Genomic DNA, 23,312 nt, shown 5'->3' on the forward strand with positions numbered 1-23,312 from the left:
TATACTGAGACTGAACAGGTACAGTCAAATACAGAAAAAGGAACTAATGTTCTAAAAGTACAAGAACAATTTAGTAGAATAAGAATAAAATATGAAAGAAAGAAGAAGGAGAAGAGAGAAGAAGAGAGAGAATTAGAAGGAGGAGGATAAGAATTAAGGAGGAGAAGAAGAAGAAGAAGAAGAAAGGAGAAGAAGAAGAAGAAGAAGAAGAAGAAGAAAATGCTGATGTGAATGTTTATCAAATATTATTTATATGTGATTATCAAACACATTCTTTTATCATCATTCATCATTCACTGCTCATTTAAACCCTGGGATCCAAACGCCACCTGCTGGTCATCTATCTGAACTACCATCAGGGTTTTTTTCAACACACAAACACACAGGGATATTTATGGACACTCTCTCTCTCTCTCTCTCTCTCTCTCTCTCTCTCTCTCTCTCTCTCTCTCTCTCTCTCTCTCTCTCCCCTTGCTGCTGGAGGTTCCTCATGGGTTCTCCTTTGTTCTGTGTTCTCCAGGTCCGCCCTGCAGGTCCTCCATAAGGCATGTGAGGTGTCACGTCGGTTCAACTATTTCCCAGGGGGCATTGCTCTCACATGGATGGCCTTCTATGAGAGCTGCATCACATCAGAACAAAGCTGCATCAATGAGTGGAACGCTATGACCGACCTGGAGACCACCAGGCCCGACTCACCCACCATGTTTGTGGACCGGTGAGGCTGCGTCTGCTCACACACACCAAACCAAGCCAAACCAAACCAAACCAGTCCAGTTACAAACCCAGTCAATTCAGAATGAGGCTTCAGTCAGAAAACAAACCAACACACATTTACATATGAGTGACTTTAAAGCGCAGCTGTCAAACATACGGCCTGGGGGGTCCAAACCAGTCCACTAAAGGGTCCAAACCGGCCCACCAGAGGGTTTAAACCAATCCACCAAAGGGTCCAGTCCGGCCCCTGAGATGAATGTGTGAAATACAAAAACTACACTGAAGATATGAACAATCATTTGAGTTCAGGAGCTAAATTCAAATATATATACTCTTATAAACATGTACTGAAAAATAACATTACAATACAGAAGTCATAATAATAAAAAAAATTAAATAGTAATAATTTGGATGTTATGCCCTTATAGCAGGGGTGGCCAATCCTGGTCCTCGGGGGCCGGTATCCTGCATGTTTTAGATGTGTCCCTCTTCCAACACACCTGGTTCACATAATAAGCCTATCATCAAGCTCTGCAGAAGCCTGATAATGACCGTCAGATGTGCTGGAAGAGGGAAACCTCTAAAACATGCAGGATACCGGCCCTCGAGGACCAGGATTGCCCACCCCTGCCCTATAGATACTATAATGTTCATATATGGTTCCTATAATTGTAGAAGCTGGTGTCCTTTTGTCCTTTTGCTGGTGTCCTTTTGTCCTTTCTCTGTCTCCTCTGTGGATGTGTCCACTTCTGTCCTCGTCCCTTCAGATCATTAACGTTGACATATTGTCTGATTCTGTCCAGACCGACTGAACGGGAGAGAACTGAGTGTCTGATTAAAGCCAAACTGCGGAACATCATGATGTTTCAGGACCTGGAGAACATCACTTCAAAGGAGGTAAATATTAAAGCGTCACCACAGGGTTAGGGTTTGAAATCAGGTTAAACAGGTTCAACTGTGGTCTGGGATCAAAGGTCCCAGATGGACCGCCCACTACTGTTTGATTCATAACTGTTGAACCAGACCAGTTTCAGGCAAATATTCCACAGAATTGTAAAGGTCTAAATACCATCTGAAACAGACTCAAAGGGCAACGTTTAGTTTAAAACTGTTTTAAATGAAAAATATCAAAAACATGGATGGACAAAAAATGAACGTCTATTTTTTTCCAGAATTCCAAAGTTCTCCAAAGTGAAGTTTCTCTGACATTTTCCTCCTCAAATATACTCAGTGTTTCCCGTTACCCCTCTATTTTAAAACCCAATAATTGGTTATAGAGGAAAAAAATATTAGATCAAACCTAAATAGAAAGAGTTTAGACAAATATCAGCATCACAGATGGACAACAAAAGAAAATATCAAATTAAACATTTTTATTTCAATTATCAATATCATATACATTTATTTAACATATTTACAACATACAAATAATGTTAACATTATAACATTATATTCACATAAACTTGGCACATATATATGCATTTATTAATTTTAAACACTGTGTGTTTAGAATATGACATAAATAATATAATAGTCAAATGTCAATGTTATTTGAATAAATGTAGTTTATTTATAGAGTTTATAAAATGAACCCAGAATGACAGCACTAAACTGGGTCACTGTACAAACATTCACACTCATTAAACTACTCACATTTTATCTCATTTCAAAATACATTTCCCTAAAATTATAAGTAATTACGTACCCAAAAATATAAGTTTGGTGTAGATTATTGGAATTTAACGTTTTTGATCAGATGTGAACCTTCCTTTGAGTTCATCCTGTGACTTTTTCTGTCCACGACATTATATGGAAAATAAAGACAGAATCGCTCATACAAACTGTACATCCTGTTGAATGTGACAGTGGTTGGTTGTTTGTCTCTATATGTTCAGTCCTGTAATGAACTGGTCACATGTCCAGGGTGAACTTCACCCTCGCCCATAAGTAGCTGGGATAGGCTCCGCCCCCATGACCCTAGTGAGGATGAAGCCTGTTCAGAAAATGAATGGATGAACTAAACATGTTTTCAGTGGTTTTTTAAACAGTGTAAATCTGTCAGACTCTGACCTCACAGGGAAGGGACCACTTCCTTAACTGTTTAACACTGGTCTCTGCATTCAGGTCACACCTCAGATGTTTGTATCTCTGGACCATTTCCACGTCCTCGCATGAATGTGAACCTGTTCTTTTTGTGTTTTCGTGCTCAGATCCGTAACGAGCTGGAGCAGCACATGAGCTGTAACCTCACAGAATACAAGGAGTTCATCGACAATGAGATGCTTTTGATTCTGGGTCAGATGGACAAGGCCACGCCCATCTTTGACCACGTCTACCTGGTGAGAACAGTGCTCAGAACTGTCCTCCTGTGGTTTGTCTGCACACGTCTCATACTTCCACTGCAGACTGAACACTATCCTCTAACTTCAAAACTAAACTGTCTATTCTTATCTCTCTTTTTTTTTTATCTCAGGGGTCTGAGTGGAATGCATCAAATCTGGAAGATCTACGAGACTGTGGGTGAGTTCACAGACGAACATATTCAACCTCTGACAGAGGTCCAAATCAGTTCTACACATTTATATTAATCCACAAAGGTGTAATTCAGCAAAGTCTGTAACAATAGAATCTAAAAATATAAACAGATCTGATGCTCAGTTTGACTTTTTTTATTGTTTTATGTGTGAATATTCACTGATCTGGACTCATGTTCAGATGCACGTGTTAGTTTCAGTAGAATATGAAATGTCATGTGACGTACGGATGCTACAGTTACACAGACATAAGGTAGAAAGTCTAACACGGGGGTGTCAAACTCATTTTAGTTCAGGGGCCACATTCAGCTAAATTTAATCTGAAATGGGCCGAACCAGTAAAATAATAACATAATAATGTATAAATAATGTCAACTTCAAACTTTTCTCTATGTTTTAGAGCAAAAACAGTAAATTTACATTATGAGAAGGTTTATATTTACAAAGTATCCTTTCAAACAATGTGATTAACATGAACAAACTGAAAAACATAAGTGTAATTTAAACAATATTCTTTCTCAGTTTATCATTTCCACATGTACATTATACCTTACAGATCACAGTGGATCTACACTGAACAAAAATAAAAACGCACCACTTTTGTTTTTGCTCCCATTTTTCATGAGCTGAACTCAAAGATCTAAAACTTTTTCTGTGTACACACAAGGTTTATTTCTCTCAAATATTGTTCACAAATCTGTCTAAATTTGCGTTAGTGAACACTTCTCCTTTGCTGAGATAATCCATCCACCTCACAGGTGTGGCATATCAAGATGCTGATTAGACAGCATGATTTTTGCACAGGTGTGCCTTAGGCTGGCCACAATAAAAGGCCACTCCAAAATGTGCACTTTTATCACACAGCACAATGCCACAGATGTCACAAGTTTTGAGGGAATATGCACTGGTCATGCTAACTTCAGGAATCTCCACCAGAGCTTTTGCCTGTGAATTGAATGTTCATTTCTCTACCATAAGCCATCTCCAAAGGTGTTCCAGAGAATTCATGAAGAAGACTGTGCGAGGAAAATGGTGGTCACATCAAATACAGGCTGGTTTTCTGCCCCCCCGGACCACCCAATACAGTAAAACTGTACATTTTGGAGTGGCCTTTTATTGTGGCCAGCCTAAGTCACACCTGTGCAATAATCCTGCTGTCTAATCAGCATCTTGATCTGCCACACCTGTGAGGTGGATGGATTATCTCAGCAAAGGACAAAGGAGAAGTGCTCACTAACACAAATTTAGACAAATTTATGAACAATATTTGAGAGAAATAGGCCTTTTGTGTACATAGAAAAAGTTTTAGATCTTTGAGTTCAGCTCATGAAAAATGGGAGCAAAAACAAAAGTGGTGCGTTTATATTTTTGTTCAGTGTACAAACACACAAAACATTTAAGAATCTTGTTAAAACTGTACTTACTTCTCTTAACACATGTCAGGTTGTTCATGTTTGTTCAGGTTATTCATATTTTTTGCAAAATTAAATACATGAAAATATTTACATTTACAAAGAGAAAAATTTGGAGTTGTCATTATTTATTTTGATTGTATTTTACATGTCCTGCCCACTTGAGATTGAATTGGTCTGAATGTGGAACCTGAACTAAAAGGATTGCTCATATCTTCAGTGTAATTTTTGCCTTTTTGCACAAATTCATCCCAAGGGCCAGACTGGACCCTTTGGCGGGCCGGATTTGGCCCCCGGGCCGCATGTTTGACACCTGTGGTCTAACATATGAATGTTGTGCTTCCAGAGTTGGTTACATCCTGAACGTTACAAGGGAGATAGACAACTTCTTCCCAGGGATGTTCTCCTACCATAACGTCCGTGTGTATGATGAGGAGGCCACGGACCTTCTGGCCCACTGGAACGACACCTACAACTTCATAGTCAAAGCCAAGTGAGACGCCTCTGTAAACACTGTCACCGCAGAAGGACACGAGTGTGATGGACACACACATGGTCCAATACCTGTCTGTCACACATCTACCCATGTATCACCTTCCTATTATTAGATGTTAGAGCAGTTGACGGTCCAGCCCCCAGCCCCTCCCACACTACACAGCTGTGATCCCATTGGACCCATTCCTACTAACTGAATACAACCACAGCTGTGGGCGGAGCCGGGAGCACACTGACCACAGAGGGTGGAGTTCATCTGGTTGTTATGCAACTGTCTGAGACCGAGTCTGTTTACATCCACGCTAATACTCCGATCATTATCAGATTATTACTGATCATATAAACAGGAGAATCTGATTGTCTTTATCTGATAACAGCAGTAATCTGATAATTATAATAAATTAGATTAACACACCTGGATTTGTCCCCAATACTCTGATGTCTTCATACATGTAAACAGGTTCATCTGATTTATTTCTGAGTTTTTTTTTTTTACATCTATGCATGTAAAAAAAATCTAAGGAAAAAGGTAAACAAACAATGAAATGAAGGATAGCAGCATGAATGACATGGTGGATAACACTGGTGTCTCACAGACAGAAGGTCCTGGGTTCAATTCCAACACCAGTCGATGGGGGTGGAGTTTGCATGTTCTCCACATGTCTGTGTGGGTTCTCTCTGGTACTCTGGCTCCTCCCACCATCCAAAGACATGCACTGATAGGTTAATGGGTTAATCTAAATGTGACAGTAGCTGTTTGTCTCTATATGTGATGAACTGGTCACATGTCCAGGGTGAACCCCACCTTCACCCATAAATAGCTGGGATAGGCTCCGCCTCTGTGGCCCTAGTGAGGATAAAGTCAAACCCTCTGATTTCCTGACCTCCCCAACTCCAGCCTCTAACCCACTGGTTCCAACCTTTTTTACTCCTGACACCATTTTAACATCACAAATTTCTGTCGACCCCAGACATTTAAAACAGAGACTTTTTTTTTTTTTTTTTTGCTAAAATTAATTTGTTTTTGATCTTGTAATAGTTTTCTATTCTATGTTTCAAATACAGGTTAATTTTAGATGACATTTAGTCTATATAATGTATATTATTATGGACGGGGGCAAAAGAGCCAGGCGTAGATTACTGCACAAAGGGAGAATTTGATTTTCCTTGGTCAGGATATGTACAGTCAGTCCAGCTTGGATTTACAAGGCTGACAGTTAATACTGAACAAACAAGAACTCAAACTATGAATTATGAAAGAGCTGCAGCATCTGAAACTGACCACAATGAACATTTGACAGATAAACTAAATTTAAAGATTCATAAAGTACGCACTATGTTAAAAAGTTTCTGTATCACCATCTGTGGGGTAAAACTATGGAACAAATTGTATGTGGAGATAAAACAAATATGAAACATAATTCAGTTTAAAAAAAGATATAAAAAAATGATTCTTGAGAGGTACAGTATTTAATAATGACAGTGAGGCCTATTTGTTTATGGATGATGTTGTACTGATAAATCTGCTGTAATTATTGAAGAAAATTATTGAATTGTTGAGTCTGTTTGTATGACTGTACTGCCATGATCATATCGTTGTGTGTAATTCAGTTACTGCATTATGTATTTGTTGTGGTTCGATGCCAAAATTAGGAAAATAGTATTGTTTGATTCTTGCATCAAGTTAGTGATAAAGGTATAAAAGCACTGAGGGGTAGGATTAAATAAGTTTATACTTCTTCCTACTCCTTTTTGACCATGTAAAATTCAGACTTGTATGTGCTAGAAGATGGATTCTGTCCATTTAAATGTTTTACTTTGTTTATTTTGTTTTGTTTTATTTTGTTTCCTTGCATGTTCGAAATAAATAAATAAATCGAAATTGAAACAGTACCACAGCGCTTCAGTTTCAGACTCTCAGTTTGTCTGCTATGGCTTGGGATTGGCTCTGTCAACTCAACACAGATTTATATTAGGAAGTTTTTTTTTTGTTTTTTTTTTTTAAATCAATTACTAGAAATTCCAGGCAACCCCATGTGGAGTCCCAACCCCAAGGTTGAAAAACACTGGTCTATGGCCTCCGTTATCCTGAACTATTTTCAGTTTTGTCTGTTGGGGCCTCTTGCCAGGTCATTATTGTAAATGAGAAGCTGTTCTCAACTGATTTTACCTGGTAAAATAAAGTACTAATATGGTTCTTGTCTCCAACAGGAAGAACAGCTCTAAGTGCCTGGTGCACTGTAAGATGGGTGTGAGCCGCTCGGCCTCCACCGTTATCGCCTATGCAATGAAGGAGTACGGCTGGTCTCTGGAGAAGGCCTACACCTTTGTCAAACAGAAGCGCAGCATAGCTCAGCCCAACGCTGGGTTCATGAGGCAGCTGGCAGAGTACGAGGGCATCCTGGACGCCAGGTGAGCACTGAGCTCAGCTGAGGGACCTGTGGTTTGGAAATGGACACACAAGCAGCATGTGACTCATTCTGAAGTAGAGTAGAAGCACAGATTTACCACAAGGATTATACAGTTTTACACATCTTTTTTTTTCTTAGTAACTGTGTTTAAAGCTGCGTATGGCGATCGTCACCAATTTTTCATCAAATCTGTAAAATCAAAACCTAAACCAAACCGCCACTCTGTTTGTTTGGGGGGATTTCCACGCAGCTGCATTATGGACGCAGCAGCAGCAAACACAGAATAGACTTCATCACCTTTTACTTCTGCGGCTGTGTGGAAATGATGAAAAAAAACAAAGTGACTGTTTGGTTTAAGTTTGGGTTTGATATGCAAAGAAATGGACTGTTTGTGTTGGACGACACTTCAGAGTAGTTCACCATAGGGGAGTGTTTCAGGTGCATAATCATAAAAAGACAAACAGATTCCTGATACTTAGGATGTGACTGGGGTTGGACAGAACTGAGGAAAAACTGGTGATAACATCAAACACAGCTTTAACATATGGGCCTTTGAAATCAGCTGTATGTCAACCACTAATATGAACCAGTTTACAGATTAACAGGCACAGACGGACAGTTTTACTGCAAATTTAAATCGGAGGGGAGGCAAGGACTATTGTTTTTTGTTTGTTTGTTTGTTTGTTTGTTCGTTTATGTTTTAGCAGTAAAACTATTGATTGAATTCAGACCCAATTGGGTTTATAGGTTCCCAGTGATTCAGAATAAATGTGATTACATTTTGGTAAAAGTAGGTCAAAGTTCAAATTGGTTTTGAATTTTTTAAATCTTTGTTTTTCCATTTATTTATAATGGAGAAAATTTCAAATGTCTATAAAAACATCAATTTAGTTTCAATTTCCTTCAAACCTGGCACAAATATAGAGGTGATTGATATGACATCAGCACACATAGACATGATGACATCAGCTGGATCCATGACAAAGTAGGACACAATACATGTGAGGGGCGGGGCTTGTTGTGCCTGGAACCACCTGTTGGTATTGATCCTGAAAACATCATTTTAGATTAGATGATTCACAGTGTGACAGTAAAACTGTGTTCTTAGAACAGGTTTGGGTTTTCATAAATGCTGTTTCTCTTATGTCCTCCTGAGACCCAGCAGTGCATTTTTGTCCCTTGTAGGAGACAAGAGTTTCACAGCTTTATTGCAAAAAGAAAAAGAAAAAAAAAAGTTTTCTACTGCAAGACATTCCATAAAAATTTTAAAAATGTATCTGAAAAAACTGTTGCATGTGCTGTTTCCAATAAAGGCAATTATTTAATGCAAAAAAAGCCAAAACGTATACTTTCCTGGGTCTCAGGAGGATATAACAGATGTCAAATATTTCCCCTTTTTTCATCTGAACAGAACAAACTCATGTCAACTCTGCTTTCACAGTAAACAGCGCCACAACAAACTGTGGAGGCCTGGGACCGATGAGGAGAGCTCCGATGATTTGCAGGCGTCGGGTCACTGCACTGGTGGGGAGGAGACCCCCGTGCTCAGAGAGGATGAAGCCTGGGGGGGCTGTGGGGCGTCTCCATGCAGGAACATGGGTTTGGAGATGGAGCCCCTGGACTCCCTGAACTACAACTATTACTTCAGACGTTTGTCGGACTCTGCTCTGGACAGTGAACCCTCCACTCCAGTCCGCGGACCCCCTCTGCTCGGTATGGAGAGGGTTTTCATCGAGATTGAAGACGTGGAGAGAGATGCTCTCCTTGAGGACGAGGGCTTCCCCATGGCACATCTGGTGTTACCTGGAGAAGGAACAGCAGCTCAGACATGTGGACGCCTTGACCCTCTGGAGGACATGAGGCTGAGGCTGGAGTTCAGCACCCTGGAGGAGGAGGACGAGGAGGAGGCCAAGAAGGAGGAGGCTGAGATGGCAGCTCTGGCCCAAACACCAGGAGGTACCGACGGAAAGATGTCAGGAGACGAGGCTGAGAGGAGGGAGGAGAGCCGCTTAGGCTTAGCCAACCTCAACACCAACAACAGCAACCGACTGGCCGCCAAACGCAGCTGTCCTGCAGCCTTTGACGTGAGTTAAAGACAACATCCTAACGGTTCTGAAGTCAAGTTTATGTCTGTCTGCATGTTTTTATACAGTCAGTGTGTAAGGGTTAAAGGAGTTATTAGTAGAACTGAGAAAAGTACCTACAAGTACGGTTTACCTGAGCTTAGAAAGAGTCCTGTAGACGCTCACCAGGAGCAGGTCGTCCACAGTCTCACCTTCCACTGTGTCCCATTAGACAAACTGTGGACAACAGACAAGGCAAGGGCAAGGCAGATTTATTAGTATAGCACAATTCATACACAGGGCAATTCACAGTGCTTTACAAAAATGGAAAAGAGTCAGGTTAAAAACACACAATTACAATTAAAACAAAATCAATAAAACATAAATAATAATCAGTTAAAACAAAGTAAAGGAGAAGAGAGCAGATAGAACCCTTTCAGTTGCTCTATACACAGTTGAACAGCTGTTTTCAGCCTGGACTTAAACATTGTCACTGTACAGGTCTGTCTCATATCATCAGGAAGACTGTTCCAGAGTTTAGCTGCATAGAACTGAAACGCAGCTTCACTGTGTTTAGTCCTGACTCTGGGACCAGCAGAAGACCAGTTCCTGAGGTTCTCAGGATCCGAGAAGTTCATATGAGACCGACATGTCACAGATGTACTTTGGTGCTAGACCATGGACAGACTTATAAATGAGCAGAGCTGCTTTCAAGTCTACTCTCTGAGCCACAGGAAGCCAGTGCAGAGATCTGAGCACTGGACTAATATGGTCGTACTTTCTGGTTCTAGTCAGGACTTGAGCAGCAGCGTTCTGGATGTACTGCAGCTGTCAAACCATTATTTTAAATCCTGTTTAGGGATGGTACCGAATTCAGTACGTTTATTGGTTCTCACTGAACTCCATCAGTACTACAGAGTACTGATTCACATAAAGTCAAACGGTTCCACATTTCAGAACCTGAACACATCCTCACGTTGAGTGTGCTGTGGACATAGTGGAGGAGTGTCTGCCTGATGTGACAACAGTATTGGACACATGACAGCGTGATGACATCAGCGGTGTCCTGATGATAACAGCAGTGTGATGGACAGATGCGTTGGAGGGCGTGGCTCACCTTTACTAAACCTGATGCAGACTGTGTTCACTGTAATATCTGTGATGGTAAATGTGAAAGCAGCCACTTAAACACCTCCAACCAGAGGAAACACTTAAGCCATGTTTCCACCACGTGGTACCGGCTCAACTCAACTCTGGTACCAGGTACTATTTCCATTACAGGATAGTCTCCCGGCAGTGCATGAAAACATTTACATTTTACAGACTATCCAAACAAAAAGGGTGTGAATAAGCTGAAAAAAATGAAATTTCTGAAGAAAAATAATAAGAAATAATAATAAGAAAAATCTGATCAATATTCTGCCTCAACTTATGATTTCTACATGTGCATTACAGATCAGATCTACCAAGGCACAAAACAGGCAGAATATTGTTAAAATTGCACTTATTTTTCTTTAGACATTTCAGGTTGTTCATATTTGTTCAGGTTATTGACGTTTTATTTTTAAAGGTCATCAGAATTTAATGTTCTTCGTAATAAATCAAAGAGAAAAAATTGGTGTTGCCATTTTTTATAGGCATAATGTCATAGTTTTTTCACATGAAATAAAGAGGAAAATTTGGAGTCATTATTTCGAGGTTATCATGCTATTATTTTCCAGTTTGACGCCCTTGACTGTTAATATCTTCTGCACTTTGCAAATTCATCCCATGGGCCGAATTGGAACCTTTGGTGGGCCGGTTTTGGCCCCCGGGCCGCATGTTTGACATCTGTGCTGTAATGGAAACGGTCTCCAGGAATAGGACCTGGTACCCGAGTCGTGTTGAGCCGAGCCGAGTCGAGTCGGTTCCACATAGTGGAAACGTAGCATCAGTGTCTTTATGGAATGTCCATGCATCTGTCTTTTGTCATGTGATTATTTCTGAGTCTGACTCTGTATTCGGTCGTTTTTCTTCCTTTTATAGGACAGTGCCAGCACCGGAAACCCTCTGAAAGTCAAGCCTTCCTATCAGTCCTGTAAAGACTGCCTGCGTTTACCACAAGGGCGGCGCTGCGACCGGCCAGCAGGAGGACGTTCTCACCGCATTAACCCCTCCCGTCACTGCACCGTCCCCTCCATATACATAGACCCCCCTGGGACCAGTTTTACTCCCAGCCCGGTTCTGCTGTCGGCCCCGGTGGTCGTCCCTCACAGCTGTGGTCATCTGTGCCGCTGTACTTCCTGCGTCGCTGGCGTCCCGCTGACCGGCCGACAAAAGCCAGTCTCACCGATGAGCCTGGAGGACACTGAGGACATGGCTGAACCCCCGGGCCCGGCTGAAGGTTTAAGTGTGTACTGTGGAGGGGCAGCGCAGCTCCAACAGCAGCTGCACATGCCCGAACTGGGGATCGAATTTGGGCTGGAACGGCTGGAGAAGCTGCCAAGCCTGTCCATGGAGGGGCAGCTGCCGGTCGGACCCCTACCGTAGTGGACTATCCTGGACCGGATGAGACAGAGGAGGCTCAGCGCCGCTTCCATCGGGTTCACTCTGAGGGTTCTCCAGCCCGTTAGAAGACTGAAGCTGTGCCCGGTCTGGGCCTGGCAGCTCCACTGTCACAGCAGGGGGTGACAGGGGGCGTGGCCTGTCACTGTTCTATTGGCACAAACCGATGATCTGATGCAGACGAAGTGGAAAGAATTCACCATAAGACTGGAATCTTCTCGTCCACTTGTTCCTCATATTAGACTGAAGGATGGTCCAGTTTGTTTGGAGCCTGCCTGTCCCACCACACCTGCAGGACCACCTGACCCCTCTAACACTAGGCTGGTACTGGACCCTGGACCTCCTCTGGGTCCAGTACCAGCCTAATGTTGGAGGTCTGGCCCTAAACAGGAGACCATCGTTGTTCCGATCAGCTGCTGGAGCTGTAGTTCACACTTTGATGTTGATGGACAGAAAAACCCACTGAAGGAACATGCTTTTGTCGGTGAACTGTGTGTTTTCAAACCAACTCATCAACAGTATTTCTGAGCATGCTCAGTCAGTGTTTGAAGTCCAGCCTGTTCCATTGCATTAGTGTCGTCCCAGGAGGGCATTTGAAAGTATTCTGGTTTTAAACGTGGGCATTTGTGAGCATTGGAAGCCTCTTTTACCTCAGACCACATGCATCTGTACGGTCACAGACTGTTGTGTTCACTTGCTGCTCCGTTCAACCTCCACCTTTAACTCCATCCATTTACTTTAAGCAAATGGAACCATGTCCTTAACACACCTGCCCATGTACGACTGCAGTATTACACATATTTAAGGTGGGATTTTTCGTTTTTCAGGGGGGTAAAGTCCTGTTTGGCAGGTAGGACGTTAAACTGAACAAACGGAACATTCATGGTTAATGTCGGTGATCACATGACTTTATCTATAAAAGGTCGTCTGTAGTTTGTTTTTCAGTTTAAATGATGAATATTGACCTGTTGGAAGACATTTCAGATCTCAAAAAGCACATCTGTTTAAATGTAAGTGTTTAATTTCATGTTGTAATCAGAGCCATATCCTGCTGCTAAATCCAGTTTCCATGACAACCGTTTGTTTGTGGGTGAAAAACCATCGTCTGCCTTTTCTAAACCCACTAAACAGTAAAAGGACACATGGTTTCAGCACCTGAGCACAACTTTACTATCAAACTGTCAAACTATCAAACTGGTGACACTTCCTGTTCTGACACATGAACCCTGGGAACTGACTGGGTTCAGTTTGACACAGTAGCTGCACTTTCAAAAAATTAAAGTGAGCACAAAATGAGGAATAAACGTAAAGCAATGACAGCCTGGTGTTTACTTACAGTTAATGTAAGTATTGATAACAATAATAGTAATCATCCTAATTAGTCAATCAATAATAACCATGAGGTGTCAAGACATACAACACACGCTGCTGAAAACAAGAATGACTGTTTTTGTAATATTTGCATCAATATAATTATTATGGCTCCCCAATTATCGAATGAATATATTTAATTCAGATTTTATTTATATATATCGCCAAATCCTAACAAAAGGCATTTGATGACACTTTCCGTGCAGAACTGGTCAAAACCAGACTGTTGATAAGACACCACTTCCACTTTACTTCCACTTCGACTCATATGGAGCCAAATGCAAACCAACATTTTTTTTAATTTGGAGAGAAAATAAAGATCAATTCACTGAAATGTAAAACTGACACTGAAATATATTCATATGATTCAATTCTAAAAAAGAATTTTTGAAGATTTGTTTTTTCACTCTTCACTTTCACATACACATTTATACATGTCGTAATTTTCTCAAAGGCTTTTCTGTAATTCAAATTTAATTTTGAAATTTATAAAATGTTACTAAATTATATATTAAAACAGAAATTTGAAAAGGATTTGAAACAAAGAAAAGTTTCAAAACTGGAAAATGTATTTGAAACTGGAAAACATACTGAAACATATATATATATATATACAAATCAAAGTTGTATTTTAAATGAAAAAAACTTATATATTTTTATGTTGAATTATATTTTAGTACTTTTAAAGTTGAAAATCAAAACAAGTGTCAGTTTCAGCGAGGATTTTTTTATTTATATTTTTTCCAAGTTAATAAAACTCTTGGTCCAGATTTGGCTCCATACTTTACAGCACAGAAATAACAAATATTTTCAAACTGAATTAATGTTTATGTTAAATGTTAAGTAACTTATTTTAACTGGTGGCATTGTACCTGTGGTGCCATTGTACGATAGCACCCTCCCGTGGTGCAACAGTGGCATTGCACCCGTACGGCCTCCCGTGCTGCAACATCGGGACATCGATTGGACAAACACGTGCTGGACAAACACACGCCGGACACAGAAACGTCCATTATAGTAGGATTTTGGCCTCAGCTGTTCTCCCACTAAAATCAGCTCCTTTTTATTCATTTAAATGTGTCTTTTCTTACATGTTCAAAGCTTATATTTTTGGTGTGTTTCCGTTGAACTTGTGCCACTGATCCAAACCTGCTGGACCACAGGGCGGTACTCTGGAAGTTGACGGATGTTGCGTTGGTCCGGTTCTTTGCACACTGGATGTGCTGGGACGTGTTTGAGTCAAAGCTCATGCACTGTGTGTTTCTAAGGTCTGAGTCTGAGGAAGAGCTGACAAATGTGCAAAGAATGAATGTGGTTATTGAATTCTCTTTATTATTGGGTTCCGAATGTTTGTACTTTTTTTTTTTCCCCTCTTTTATTAGATTTGAAAACAGCAGACATGACCCAGTAAAAACAGGCCCCTCTGTTCCTTCTCCTCTGTTTAATGGATCCCATGGAGCTGCAGGTTTGCTCCACTCGTCAGTGCTTTTGCCTTTAACTTCATTTATCCTCCGTCACGTGGTTTAAATGAATATGATGTAACTTAAACACATCCAGCACGTTGTCTACAGTAACTTTGACCACACCCATTACAAGCACAGCCTTTTTAAGAAGCACTTATTTAAGTCCTATTTCCTTATTATCCAATTTCATCACTGCAGGCTGTTCATGAACTGATTCTTGTCGGTTCTGCAGAACAAACCCATCATTTCCTGGACCAGGAGCTGACGTTTGGTTGTTTTACTGCAGAATCAAATCTGGGCTCATAGTTTTGGAAAGTGAACATTTTAAACTGACATTTGTCAAGTGATCATGAGATACAGGATTAAAGGGTTAAACCTGGGGTGTCAAACTCATTTTAGTTCAGGGGCCACATTCAGCTAAATTTGATCTGAAGTGGGCCGAACCAGTAAAATAATATATCATTATATAACAATATAATACAATAATACATAAATAATGTCAATTCCAAACTTTTCTCTGTGTTTCAGAGCAAAAAAAGTACATTTACATCATGAAAAGGTTTACATCTACAAACTATCCTTTCAAACAATGTGAATAACATGAACAAACTGAAAAAATAAGTGCAATTTGAACAATATTCTGCCTCAGTTTATCATTTACACATGTACATTATAACTTACAGATCACAGTGGATCTACAAACACACAAAACATTTGATAACAGACAGAATCTTGTTAAAATTGTACTTACTTCCCTTAAGATATTTCAGGTAGTTCATATTTGTTCAGGTTGTTCATATTTTTTGCAAAATTATACTTTGTTTTAGTGTAAATACATGAAAATATTTACATTTACAAAGAAAAATTTGGAGTTGTCATTATTTATATGTCATTATGATAGTATTTTACTGGTCCTGCCCACTTGAGATTGAATTGGTCTGATTGTGGAACCTGAACTAAAAGGATTGTTAATATCTTAGTGTAATTTTTGCATTCCACAGATTCATTCCAAGGGCCAGACGAGACCCTTTGGTGGGCCGGATTTGGCCCCTGGGCTGCATGTTTGACACCTGTGGGTTAAACTGTAAAAAAAACAAATTAATTAAAATAGAAAAAAAAAAAATTTATTCAAATTGCATTTAATCTGAAAAAAGGTTCTTTATTTATTTTTATGCTGAATATATTGTACTTTTAAAATCACAACTTGGAGTGTCACCTTCAGTGTTTTTCTGGTTGTTGTTTTTTTTAAAATTCCAAATTAGCTAAACTTTTGGCTTGAATGTGACTCCATATTTGCTTCCTTTTCTGAGCTTGTTTTGTATTTCAGTGCCTTATCCTCAGCCACAGCTGTATCATAAACATCCCAGGATTTGCTCAGTTTGTGTGAATGAGTTTTTGCTATGGCTTTTTGTCCAAAAACACCTTCACAAAAAACACAATCTCTCTCTTTTGCAGCGTATAATTTAGCACATGTTGTAACGTATGCAAACCTGTATAAGGTCAGTGTTCGCTGCAGCCTGTGTCTGCAGGTGGACTGAACACACTGAACACTGAAGACCAGCCCATGGTCATATGGTCACACAGTGTGTTGGTTCGTAGCTGGATGAAGAACCGTACACTGACTGGAAGGACAACTATCTCTAGTCTCTTTTCCATCGTCCATCTGAGCTAAACTTTCCCCATATTTCCTAAATGTGTTCCAAACAGAAGTGTGTAATGTTGGTTTTTCCATTCAATCCCAAATGTGCTGATTAGTTTCTTTATTCTGGTCGATGTCAGTAGAAGTCATTCCATAAACATGAACATAAATCTATGTTGTTTTGAATCTAGAATGCTTGTTCCCCCTCTATCTCCTACTGAATTCTAAAATGATGTGGTTTCCTGGTGTGTCCACACATACCCACACATGTTTGGGTTCAACTCTTCTTCTTCTCTTGTTCTAACATTGTTTTGGTCATGTGACTCTAGTCCACAGGTGCCAAACATGCGGCCCGAGGGCCAAATCTGGCCCGCCAAAGGGTCCCCTCCGGCCCTTGGGATGAATGTGTGAAATGCAAAAATTACACTAAGATATTAAAAATCCTTTTAGTTCAGGTTCCACATTCAGACCAATTCAATCTCAACTGGCCAGGACCAGTAAAATACTATCAAAATAACATATAAATAATGACAACTCCAAATTTTTCTTTGTAAATATAAATATTTTCATGTATTTACAGTAAAATAAAGTGTAATTTCACAAAAAATGTGAATAACCTGAACAAATATGAACAACCTGAAATATCTTAAGAGAAGTGTGTACAATTTTAACAATATTCAGCCTGTTACTAAATGTTTTGTGTTTGTAGATCCACTGTGATCTGTAAGTTATAATGTACATGTGTAAATGATAAACTGAGGCAGAATATTGTTCAAATTACACTTATTTTTTCAGTTTGTTCATGTTATTCACATCTTTTGAAAGGATAGTTTGTAGATGTAAACGTTTTCTTAATGCAAATTTACTTTTTTCGCTCTAAAACAGAGAAAAGTGTGGAGTTGACATTATTTATATATTATTATGTTATTATTTTACTGGTTCGGCCCACTTCAGATCAAATTTAACTGAATGTGGCCCCTGAACTAAAATGAGTTTGACACCCCTGATCTAGTTGGACTCAAAGGTCTTTCCATTACAGTTTTGTGTCATATACCAATTTAACTACGAAAAAACACCTCTAACAACACCAACTATTCAGAGAAAAACTAGAGTTTTGGTGAAATTTCCATTTTTCCATTAGACACATTTATAGGAACAAGTTAAATTCACCATATTTAAGGGTCAAAGGAAAAGAGACTAATATAAACACTAGGGTGAATGGAATCCTTGAAAATGGACGATTCTGTGTATTTTTTCTCCTTTTGTTTGCTGTTGAATAAGTTGTCTTACAGATGAGATCAATATTAAGAAAAACACTGATAATACTACTGTGTTTTGGGAAGCCGTCATAATTAGGTTTCCATGTTTGTATGACAACAGAACAGGACTTTGGTTTGATGAAGGGCTGAGTGTTACGGCCAAAAATGTTCTCATGATCAGCTGACGTTAATATTCATCATGATGAAAATACAATCATTATTTCTGTGCTGTTTAAAGGCTCATTTAACCCTTTCATGCCTGACGTCCACATGTGGACCCATAGTTGAGCTGATGTTCCAAAGGGTTCTAAAGGTAATCTAGTCCAAACCACATGGGTTCAGTCTGTACAGACCCTCAGACATACAATGAACTAAAGGATCATCTGTGTTGGAGAATGTGGACTGATCTGGGATCTGCTACAGTAAACCTCCTCAGACCCACACATGAGTTTACTGTCCACCATTGGACAAGAGGTTCACAGATTTAGACAAAAATTAAAAAAAAAAAAAAAAAAACTGTCCACTGTAAAGAACATTCCATAAAAATGCATCTGAAAAAAATGTTGCATCATAATTTTTCCAATATCGACAATTATTGAATTAAAAACAGAACAAACTTGTCCTTTCCTGGGTCTGAGGAGGGAAAATATCTTCTGAATAAAACCATATTTTAAAAAAATTTTAAAGTGCATTTAAACTTTAGCCTAATTTTGAGAAATAAAATCAATCTAAATAAAATCTACATACTTTTCCATTATTCATGCATGAAAGGGTTAATTGACAAGTGAATGAAACCAGACAGTTGAAATATCTGTAAAATGTGAAAAACAACAAAATTCAGACCAAAAAAAAAACTGAAATTTGAAAGAAGACGAACACATCAGTAGTTTCTGACGTTGTGTTTTACTTTTATCTGACCTTTAAAAGAATGAGTGGAATCTCAGTTCATAGACAACAGGATGAAAAAGACATAAAAACGTAAAAGACACCTGGTTAGGTTTTCAGTTCTTCATTCTGCTCAGAACATTAACACTTAGATCATCCACAGATCTAGCGGTTGGACATTCAAATCTGTTCCAATGACAAACATCAAAATATGCAAGAATCAAATGAATTAAAATTACTAAACATGGAAACATTGTATTTAACAGTGTAAACCAGACCGGATTTGAATATTATTCCTACATATAAAAAGTGTTGTGTGATAATCGTCACTGTACGTATCACCACTGATTTAAACCAGTGTCTTCAGTTTCAAACTCCATTCTGTCCTCGTTGTTCCTCGGCAGCAGGGGTCATATTGACAATCCTACAACAAAAAGACAAATTAAAGACTCTGAAAGGGAAACATTCACATATTCTGTCCCATTTAAGTGGGGATTCAGATGTTTGTAGCACAAATCTGCCCATTTTCAGATCAGCTTCAGTCTGAACGGGTGGAAAAACAGGACAAAAGGTTTGGGTTCACGTTTGTGTACTGTACTGCACATTGCCAATGTCCATGTGGAATGCACTTTTTTTTTTCTTTTTTTTTACAGTTTGTTAAAATAATGTCCATGTCCATGTTTATCATGGGAATAAACCATTTCTTATGTTTATTCTGCTTCATGAGTTCATTTACTGCGCACCCTCAAAAATGAATATTTAGCTAATATTTACTATTTGTGAGGTTGTTCTTCAATAAAACAGATAAAAAGATGCAGAATAAAATAATCAAATGACATTTTTGTAAATACAAACACAGACACACTCTGTTCCACTCACACCCTGTAAAAAATATAAATCTAAAGAGTATTTTTCTCATTTCAAGTCCAAATATCTCATCACACTTAAAATAAGACAGAATCACCTAAAGGGGAACTTTTCAGTGAGATGTAAGAACTGATTTATAGACAATAGATCTGGAAAATCTGATTTCAACAAATCTGACCAAGATCATTTTCACTTGTTCAACTGGCAGATTTTTTTGCTTGAATTAAGAAAAATTTAATTTAATTTAAGCAAAAAAATCTGCCATTGGAACAAGTGAAAATACACTTGTTCAGATCAAGGTTATTATCATAAACGAAAACTAACGAAATGACGAAAACTAGAATTGAAAAAACATTTTCGTTAACTGAAATGAATAAAAACTATAATTAAAAGAAAAAAATGACAACTAACTGAAACTGTATTGTGTGCTTACAAAACTAACTAAAACATATAAAAATTATGGATAAAATTCCCTTTGTTTTCATCTTTGTCAACGTCGGATTGATATGAAAGCGATTTATTTCGCTCTAGCAATTTTAGCTAGCGGCACCATACGGCACTTCACGGTCTGTCACTTCTTGTCACTTGTCATTTAGATTCATCTTCTGGTCCCCACTCTACCTGGACACATAGAGACTAAAGTTGGGTGAAAGCAACAGAGTCCTGTCTGGGATTTATTTGAAAGAAGGCAAAGAAGATAAAAGATACGACAAAACTAAAATTCAAACTAAAACTAAGCTAAAACTAAGCATTTAGAAAAACATGAAAAGTAATAAAAACTAGCAAACCTGCTCTAAAGATGAATTAAAACTAACTGAATTAGAGAAAAAAAAATGTCAAAACTAAATAAAACTAAACTATAATGAAAAATCCGAAACTATTATAACCTTGGTTCAGATTTGTATTTTTTCCAGTGTAGTACTAGAACAGTGCTGTCAAACTCCTTTAGTTTCAGGTTCCACATTCAGATCCATTAGATCTCCAGTCAGACCAGTCACATAATAACAGCCTTAAAGGACAACTGCTAACTTTAGTCTTTGTTTTAGCGCAAAAAAAACCATTAAATGATGAAAATATTTACATGTACAAACTATCCAAACAAAAAAGGTGGGAATAATTGAAAAAAATGACATGTCTTCAGAAAAATAAGTTCAGTGTTAGCGATATTTTGCCTGTGTTTATCATTTCTACATGTGTTACAGAACAGATCTACAAAGGTATAGAACATTTAGAACAGGCAGAATATTGGACGTAGATGGACGTACAGTTCCTTTAATGCATTTAATCTCACATCCTCTTTCCTTCAGTCCACATTCTCTGCATTTCACGTACATCCATCTGTACCCCTTAGGCGGTCCAGAGTACTGCAGCTGGTTCTTAATGGAGTCAACCAGGACCGCAAGATCCACAAGATCCAAATATGCTTTTTTGCAACGAGAACGTCCACTCTGGCTGCAGAATCTTCTCAGATGTCCCTCACTGACATCGAACCTGTGTCTACTGCCAAACACTGTTTAATATCTGTGTATTTTAGGCCCAGGTCAAAATACAAACTCCTCCCACTCCATTGTTGTGTCTATTTTGTTCCTGTTCTGAGCATCAATGACCCAGAAGAACATTAAGAACAGTGCTCTTAATGCAAAGAGTTTTGCAAAAAAAAATTTCACCAACCATTTTTCCCCCAGTGTCCCCAGGGGGCTCTGTAATTGGAGGACATAAGAAGACTTCATTACTTTAGTGGCATTTAGAAAATCAAGGTCCATTAAGTTACCATATTTGGTTCCTTATCTGTAAATGGCATAATAAATAAATAAAAAATCCATCAATTAAGGATTGAAAATACAGTAAAAATCCATGTAAGGTGAAAGGAGCCTGTATTTGATCCCATTAGAACCTGTATTTGGTCCCATTAGAACCTTCCTTTGGTCCCATTAGAACCTGTATTTGGTCCCATTAGAAACTTCCTTTGGTCCCATTAAAACCTGTATTTGATCCCGTTAGAACCTGTATTTGGTCCCATTAGAACCTTCCTTTGGTCCCATTAAAATCTGTATTTGATCCCATTAGAACCTGTATTTGATCCTATTAGAACCTGTATTTGATCCCATTAGAACCTGAATTTGGTCCCATTAGAACCTTCCTTGGGTCCCATTAGAACCTGTATTTGGTCCCATTACAACCTGTATTTGAGCCCATTAGAACCTGTATTTGGTCCCATTAGAACCTGTATTTGGTACCATTAGAACCTATATTTGATCCCATTAGAACCTGTATTTGATCCCATTAGAACCTGTATTTGATCCCATTAGAACCTGTATTTGATCCCATTAGAACCTGTATTTAATCCCATTAGAACCTGTATTTGGTCCCATCAAAACACTGTTCAATGGAAACACCTACAAGTAGAAACTGGACTGGGTTCAAACTGGACAAACTGGACTGGGTCTAAACTGGACAAACTGGACTGGGTCTAAACTGGACAAACTGGACTGGGTTCAAACTGGACAAACTGGACTGGGTCTAAACTGGACAAACTGGACTGGGTCTAAACTGGACAAACTGGACTGGGTCTAAACTGGACAAATATGGGTTTTATTTTGATAAAACTGTCCTTAAACCCAGGTAGTTTGTCCTCAGTGGAACTGTTGATGTCACTGTCCTAATACATGTGTAAATGACCAAAAATAGTCACTTGCCCGATAAAGGGTTCATATGTGATCTGTTAGTTCTTGTCTAAACACCAGTTTTTAGTTGTTAATACCAGTGGTTATAACAGGAATAAAACCGATCAGACTGTTTTTTCTACATTTCAAATGCGTCCGGTCTGCCTTTAGCGTTGACTTGTTCCTTTATTTAAATGGACTGAGTTCAGAGCACTTTATTGAATTAGTCAAATGAGTGTGTTCTGACATCATCAAACAGGTGACCGCTGACAGACGGTATCTGTCACAAACCCTGAAGTCCTGCAGAACACCACGGACCAAAACCACCTCCATTAGATCATCTGTCTGAGTGAGTATCCACTTTTTTATATTGTCTTCTTTGATCTCAGGTCTGTTCATGGAGCTGTAGGACACTGAGTAAAAGTACCAATAATACTGTGGAGGGAATAGAACAGCCCATAATAACATACGCAGTGTATTGATATTTCTGTGTGAATGCTGTTAAACTAGATCATACATGTGAAGATCCTCCTGTGACACTGACCATTTAAATATGACTTTATTAAATCCAACATGTTTATGGTGTGAGGACACAGCAGTCGGACAAACCCAGTTAACTCTGGACAGAGTTAATAGTCTGGACTCCAAGTCACACGTCTCTGATAAACTGTCTGCATACGATTGGAAACATGAGAGCTACAAGAACGGAAGGATGGAAAGAGGGACAGAGGTAGAGAATGACGGACACAGGCCAGTGGTCCAAATGCCTCCCACTGGTGTTCCAATACGTCCATGTGAAAATACCAGTTCAGATCCACTAAAATCCCAGTTCAGATCCACTAAAATCCCACTTCAGATCCACTAAAATACCAGTTCAGATCCACTAAAATACCACTTCAGATCCACTAAAATACCACTTCAGATCCACTAAAACCCCAGTTCAGATCCACTAACATACCAGTTCAGATCCACTAAAATACCAGTTCAGATCC

General features: G+C 39.0%; 1 protein-coding gene and 1 long non-coding RNA gene across 3 annotated transcripts in view; both read left to right on the forward strand.

The window, feature by feature from the left end:
* The window catches only part of ssh1b (slingshot protein phosphatase 1b), a 31,859-nt gene extending 19,619 nt beyond the window's left edge, over nucleotides 1-12,240 (forward strand). Inside the window, exons 8-15 of one of the 2 annotated variants that reach the window (XM_030149833.1) lie at nucleotides 521-715; nucleotides 1,518-1,611; nucleotides 2,925-3,053; nucleotides 3,188-3,234; nucleotides 5,007-5,153; nucleotides 7,367-7,567; nucleotides 9,008-9,650; nucleotides 11,655-12,240. In XM_030149833.1, the coding sequence (XP_030005693.1) occupies nucleotides 521-715; nucleotides 1,518-1,611; nucleotides 2,925-3,053; nucleotides 3,188-3,234; nucleotides 5,007-5,153; nucleotides 7,367-7,567; nucleotides 9,008-9,650; nucleotides 11,655-12,158 (1,960 nt within the window). In that variant the 3' untranslated portion in view covers nucleotides 12,159-12,240. The remainder of the gene's footprint in view (nucleotides 1-520; nucleotides 716-1,517; nucleotides 1,612-2,924; nucleotides 3,054-3,187; nucleotides 3,235-5,006; nucleotides 5,154-7,366; nucleotides 7,568-9,007; nucleotides 9,651-11,654) is intronic. The other variant, XM_030149832.1, reaches the window with a different exon arrangement.
* Nucleotides 12,241-12,573: 333 nt separating this feature from the next.
* On the forward strand, nucleotides 12,574-20,353 carry LOC115429994 (uncharacterized). Its single transcript, XR_003936857.1, has 3 exons — nucleotides 12,574-13,303; nucleotides 16,569-16,574; nucleotides 20,343-20,353. It is a non-coding gene; the product is annotated as an uncharacterized LOC115429994 (long non-coding RNA).
* The last annotated feature ends 2,959 nt before the right edge of the window (nucleotides 20,354-23,312 follow it).

Source organism: Sphaeramia orbicularis, chromosome 12 (genome assembly GCF_902148855.1).
Source record: "Sphaeramia orbicularis chromosome 12, fSphaOr1.1, whole genome shotgun sequence".
Taxonomy (NCBI): domain Eukaryota; kingdom Metazoa; phylum Chordata; class Actinopteri; order Kurtiformes; family Apogonidae; genus Sphaeramia; species Sphaeramia orbicularis.